The sequence below is a fragment of the Bradysia coprophila genome, unplaced genomic scaffold, assembly GCF_014529535.1.
Source record: "Bradysia coprophila strain Holo2 unplaced genomic scaffold, BU_Bcop_v1 contig_232, whole genome shotgun sequence".
In the NCBI taxonomy this organism is placed as follows: domain Eukaryota; kingdom Metazoa; phylum Arthropoda; class Insecta; order Diptera; family Sciaridae; genus Bradysia; species Bradysia coprophila.
In genome coordinates, this window is record NW_023503493.1 from 3426926 (window position 1) to 3432289 (window position 5364).

General features: G+C 41.2%; 1 protein-coding gene across 1 annotated transcript; it reads right to left on the minus strand.

The window, feature by feature from the left end:
* Nucleotides 1–1494: 1494 nt before the first annotated feature.
* Nucleotides 1495–4899, minus strand: LOC119075949 (sulfoquinovosidase-like). Its single transcript, XM_037182515.1, has 7 exons — nt 4512–4899; nt 4229–4439; nt 3287–4163; nt 3070–3224; nt 2853–3014; nt 1937–2190; nt 1495–1773 (listed from the first exon to the last, which is right to left on the minus strand). Exons 1-7 carry the CDS (start codon nt 4839–4841, stop codon nt 1588–1590), a joined length of 2175 nt encoding a protein of 724 aa, XP_037038410.1. The 5' UTR covers nt 4842–4899; the 3' UTR covers nt 1495–1587.
* Nucleotides 4900–5364: the final 465 nt, after the last annotated feature.

The following is a 5364-nucleotide window of genomic DNA, read 5'->3' on the forward strand; positions in this document are numbered from 1 at the left end:
GATTTTTATTTATTGTAATATTTATTTGTTGATGAAAAGATCGTTTTTTTACTGACTGCACCTTTGTGAGCAGTCTTTTTTTTCGCTTGTTTAAATAAATAAATAAGTTTTTCGATTGTTATTGGTTGCTTTGGAAATTGTGTGCAGCATTAAGTATTAACTTCCCCTAGGTTGGTTCCTACATTTTGGCATGACAGATGATTCCTCTGGCACTTCCTAACTTCAATCGTATTTTTTGATGGACTTGGGTTATTTTCGACATGAGTGAGGTATTCCAAGGTTGGTTCCTCTGGCACTTTCTAACTTCCATCTGATTTTTTGATGGATTTGGGTTATTTTTGACATGAGTGAGGTGTTCCAAGGTTGGTTCCTAAATTTTAAGATGATAGTTGATTCCTCTGGCACTTCCTAACTTCCGTCTGTTTTTTCGATAAATTTGGGTCATTTTCGACATGAGTTAGGTATTCCAAGGTTGGTTCCTAAATTTTGGGATGACAGATGATTCCTCTGGCACTTCCTAACTTCCATCGGATTTTTCGATGGATTTGGGTTATTTTTGACATGAGTGAGGTGTTCCAAGGTTGGTTCCTAAATTTTAAGATGATAGTTGATTCCTCTGGCACTTCCTAACTTCCGTCTGTTTTTTCGATAAATTTGGGTTATTTTCGACATGAGTGAGATGTTCCAAGGTTGGTTCCTAAATTTTGGGATGACCGATGATTCCTCTGGCACTTCCTAACTTCCATCGGATTTTTCGATGGATTTTGGTTATTTTCGATATAAAGTGAGGTGTTCCAAGATTGGTTTTTAGATTTTGGGATTCAGACTGATTTCTGTAGAAGTTTTTAATTTCTATAAGATTTTTTGATGTTGTCGAATTAACATACTTACAAAAGTGCTGATATCGGTCAAAAAAAAACCCTTAAAGGGTAAATGTGACGCAAGTCCTTTTATCTGACTTATCAATGAGGAACCTATTGTTAGGAAAATGGTTAAAAATGTACGGAAAGAATTTAAACGGAAGAAAACCGATTCATCTGCCACTTGTGACGTAAATTTCTTTTTGTAAAATTTTCTTTCCCAAGTTTTTTGGGTCAATTTTTTGTTGATAAAACTTTTGCTTGACTGATGTCGACAGCTGGTTTTTTTTAGACCCAGTTGTCGTATTAGCATCTCTCTGGTTTATACAGAATGGTCCATATATTTTTGATGGCATGTGTTTAACATGATAATATTATCAGAGTTGAGTTGTAAAGGCCGTCTTGTTCGAATCATATTCTTTCCAGTATTCATGGCGATACCTTTTTAGGACGTATAGCATGGAATGCAACAGTGTTGACAGGTGACTAAAGGGAAATTCCAGAAACAAAGATGAAATTCCATCCTCGGTCGTATTACCCGTATTACACTAGATATATGACACTAGAACTGCAGGTGGCATCAAAATATTCAACAAAGCAACTGAACGAAAATAATTTTAATTTTGCCTCGTAAAATGATACTTAAGCCAAAAACACACGAGCAATTTTGCGCTGCTGGGACCAACAATTATGCTGAACAATTCAACTGACAGTCGACTGTTCGTTACTATTTTGAGTATTTAATCCTTATATCGTCGAACAGATCCGTCCAGTTCGAACGATTGCGATAGAAAACCGGTGTGTGTCCCAATGGACTCGGTACCGTTACGTTAAGTGGCCCGAAATGAACTACTTTTTCGTTGTCCCACAAAAAAATCCACTGGTCGGGTGGTAAGTATACCCGTTGATGATCCTGTAATTTTAAGTTAAATCAAAAAATTGAATTGAGGTTATTGAGTAATACAGTGACTTTGGATCCCACACAGCAGCGTCTATGTTTTCGGAGATTGATTTCCTTGGCTTATTCGCAGTCTACTCGGTTCTTTGACTAACATTCCCAAAATTTGAAGTCTTACCTGACCGATGTGCAAAACTGGTGCAACCAACAAATCGTCTCCGTACATGTACTCGTAGTTGATGCCGAAACTCTGCGGATCGGTTTCATACTGCAAAAATAACGGTCGCATCACGGGAATTCCATCGATTGAGTTTTGTCTTATTGCTGTTCGTGAGTAATTGCCCAACGCTCGGAATATTTGAGTTAACCGAGCAAACTTTGTCCACGTGTCTTCCTCTGAGTACACTTGATGATTTGCTGCTGGTTGATTGCCTGGCATGTGAGTGGATATTATTATGTTGTCGTTACCCCAGGGGTAAATTGAATAGTCTGACAGTCTGAATAGCGGAATTTCGATAAAAAATCGGGTAAGGTAGGATGGGTCCGATGGAATGAGATGGCAATTTGTTAGGGAGAAACGCCATTGCGATGAACTACCAAGAGAAAATGGCCGGAGATTTAGATCGTAGCTCTAGATTACATTGCATGCTGCGAAAGTAATTCATTACGTGTATACAGCGTGTCTACGGCGAGGTATACAACTACACTCGACGAAAATCGCTCGGAAAACACACAAGTGAGTTTGTGGGTATCACAAGGTTGTTTCCGACTTAATGAACTTAGCATCTCGTTTGTTGCCTGTCCCATGCGAAAGGTTTGATTTTCACAAGCGAATTCACGTAAAAGGAACTGAAAGAATCCCTCGTGTAATTGGTCATTTTCGCTGTGTGCAAACTGCTACGTAATGGTCAACTTTCGCATGGGGCAGGCAATAAAAGCGTTCATTTGACACAAAGATCAGAATCCAGAAGATGTTGCCATTTTAGTAGTTCTTATCTCAAATTTTGGGGCTTCATCTGACATTGAGTGCTTTTTGAGTCTTCACACTAATTACCATACAAACAGGAGCTTTGATCCCCCCTTTTCCAATTTACCTTCGTGTGTTCGCATCACTGGCGTAAACACTGCATACTCAGCCGACCGCAGCAACAGTTCTTTCGATCTGGTCAGATTGATAAGATTCAGCGCTTCTTTAGTGGTAAATCCGCCGATATCAAAATGAAACAGTCCCATTCCACTGAACGCAGCCGAAAAAGCTGTAAATTGAAGCGATCTTGAAATTTTCGAAATGTCTGTCTACCATGCGTATACCAGCCGTTATTGTCGACGGCAGTCCATCCGAAAAAGTCCAATCAACGTTCTGGTCTCCTCCCCATAACATAGTCGTGTAACCAGAAGCACCTGCTGCACCGGATCTCGTCCAAAACATGACGTCGTTGAGCAGACCAGCTTCTTCCACGGCTTCTCTATGTTTAACAGTAAAGTATATTGATCGTCGGTGAGATTGACGCCGAGGAGTCAGTCAAACCTGTTCACTTTTGCCCACAGCATTGGCAGTAAATTATGTCGTTCATATCCGGTCAGCTGGACGGAAATGTTGGAAGTCGAAGCAGTGATCGGTGTGTATTCTTCAAAATCGGCCATCCATCCAGAAAATCCCAATTCCAACAAGTTTCGCTTGATAACATTTTTGTACCAAGCTACCGCATCGGAATTCCACACATCCACTGTGCCGCAGTAAAATTCGCCAAAGTCTTGCACGTACGTTTCACTTAGGTCATCCTCTTTTCGCAAAAAATATCCGAACCGATCTCCGTCAGCAAACAGATTCCCTTCGACATTCAGACTCGGATTGATGTAGCTCAGAACGCGAATGTTTTTCAGTTGCCTCAATTCGGCAATCACTTCATCCAATCGTGGATACCAGTCTCGGTTCCATTGCCAGTTCCAAAAGACTCGGGTACCGAAAGTCGTTGTGATTTTTCCAGACCAGTCCTGGATCCACATCGCGCTCAGTGCGACATTGTGCTTCTCAGCTTCGCTTACATACTGGAGCATTTTATCGGTTCCGCCTTGGACTCCCAATATGGCACCAGTGGAAACCCATTCTGGTAATTCTGGCTGTCGCCCGAAGATCTGAGACACACTACGTACCAAACTCATCAGACTGATTTGGTCCACCACGAAGTAACCGGTGGCTTGGGCAGATTGAATGGATATTTCGACAGCAGACGAATTCTCAAAGTTGAAGATTGAGTAGGCACTGGATTCTAAAGCAAAGAAATAGCGACGACTGGAGACAAAAGTTGGCTGTGGCCAATAGGTATAGTCGAAATCTCCACCCGTTCCCGGATCAATCAGTTCCATTATTTGCGTTAGCGGATGTGAGAGATTTCGTCCAACGCCTGAAAGATTCAATCAACGAGATTCACTGCTTGTTTGAACACACACCGTATGAAAGCCTCATCACCCTGTTCTCTCGTCCAAATTGTATATTTGTGTCCTTTCAAATCGAAGTCGGTGAACTGTTCACCCAAACCATAAAAGTGCTCCGAGAGCAGGGAAGGAATTCGCATGACAATTCGATTATATTGACTGTCTCCGACGTGTAAAGTCACATCAAACCGGAGTCCTATCTGCAAATTGTTGATGTTGTCCCCTTGCCAAAATCGAAATATGATCTGCAAACAGTGAGGCTTGGACATTTAGCATTTCAAGCGTCCACTCAATCTACAACAGTTTATACGACTTACAGTGCCATTCGTATCATCAGCGTTCGATAGGGTGGCCGTCCAAATGACTCTATCATTTTCAAGTGTTTCTTCTTGCAAATGGAAAGTATTCATCGGCACTGGTCCCGCCTCGATTGTTTCATTTATTCGGAAATTTCCGTGGCGTTCGGTGAAGTTAATTTCAGTTTGGGAAATGTGGAACATCGGCTCGGAATTGGAATGGTAAAGGATTTCCAGTCCATTTACGAACACCCGAAAACCGTTTACGTCGCGGTCGACCATAAGTGTTCCAGATGAACTTTCGAAGGACGATGTGAGAATGAAAAACGTTAGCAACAGAACGGAAAACATGTTCGATGCGACTGTCTTCTGGAAAACGTGTGTGCTCGGAAGAAATTTGTTGTTCGACTACCAAATGACCGAAGGCAAACCGGTGATAAGAGCTGATTAGGTTGTTGTGGGATATCTAATCTCATCTCTGTAGAACACATCATAAAAGTACAAAATGACTTGCTCACCCAATTCAGTCGTAATTTTTACAGGTTTGGTTAACAGCCAAATAGCAATTAAATTGTAAAAATTTGCATCGCTAATAAATGTGGCCGCTACTGTAGCGCCAAACAATGTAGCACATGAAACTGCAGCGCAAACGAAAGGTGGAATCAATTCCTTTCAGGAAACAAAAGCTTATCAAAATCGACACCATAATTTACACAAGCTTAGCGTCGTTCATTATCCAGGTGGAATTCATAGGAAACTGACCATGTGCAGGGACAGAATTACAGGAACTGATCTGCTGCCATGTCAATCATTCAATAAGTACAGAAGATGATCCAAAAAAAACTTCAGAAATCCTTCAGAATCGTTGAGTTCT

What these genes read in the sequence shown, in the direction of transcription:
- LOC119075949 (XM_037182515.1), bottom strand. Translation starts at nt 4,841, where the DNA reads ATGTTTTCCGTTCTGTTGCTAACGTTTTTCATTCTCACATCGTCCTTC. An exon ending in GCCGTCGACAATAACGGCTG is followed by an intron (nt 3,015 to 3,069) that starts GTATACGCATGG and finishes TTCAATTTACAG; the next exon opens with CTTTTTCGGCTGCGTTCAGT. An exon ending in CAGTTTTGCACATCGGTCAG is followed by an intron (nt 1,774 to 1,936) that starts GTAAGACTTCAA and finishes TTAAAATTACAG; the next exon opens with GATCATCAACGGGTATACTT.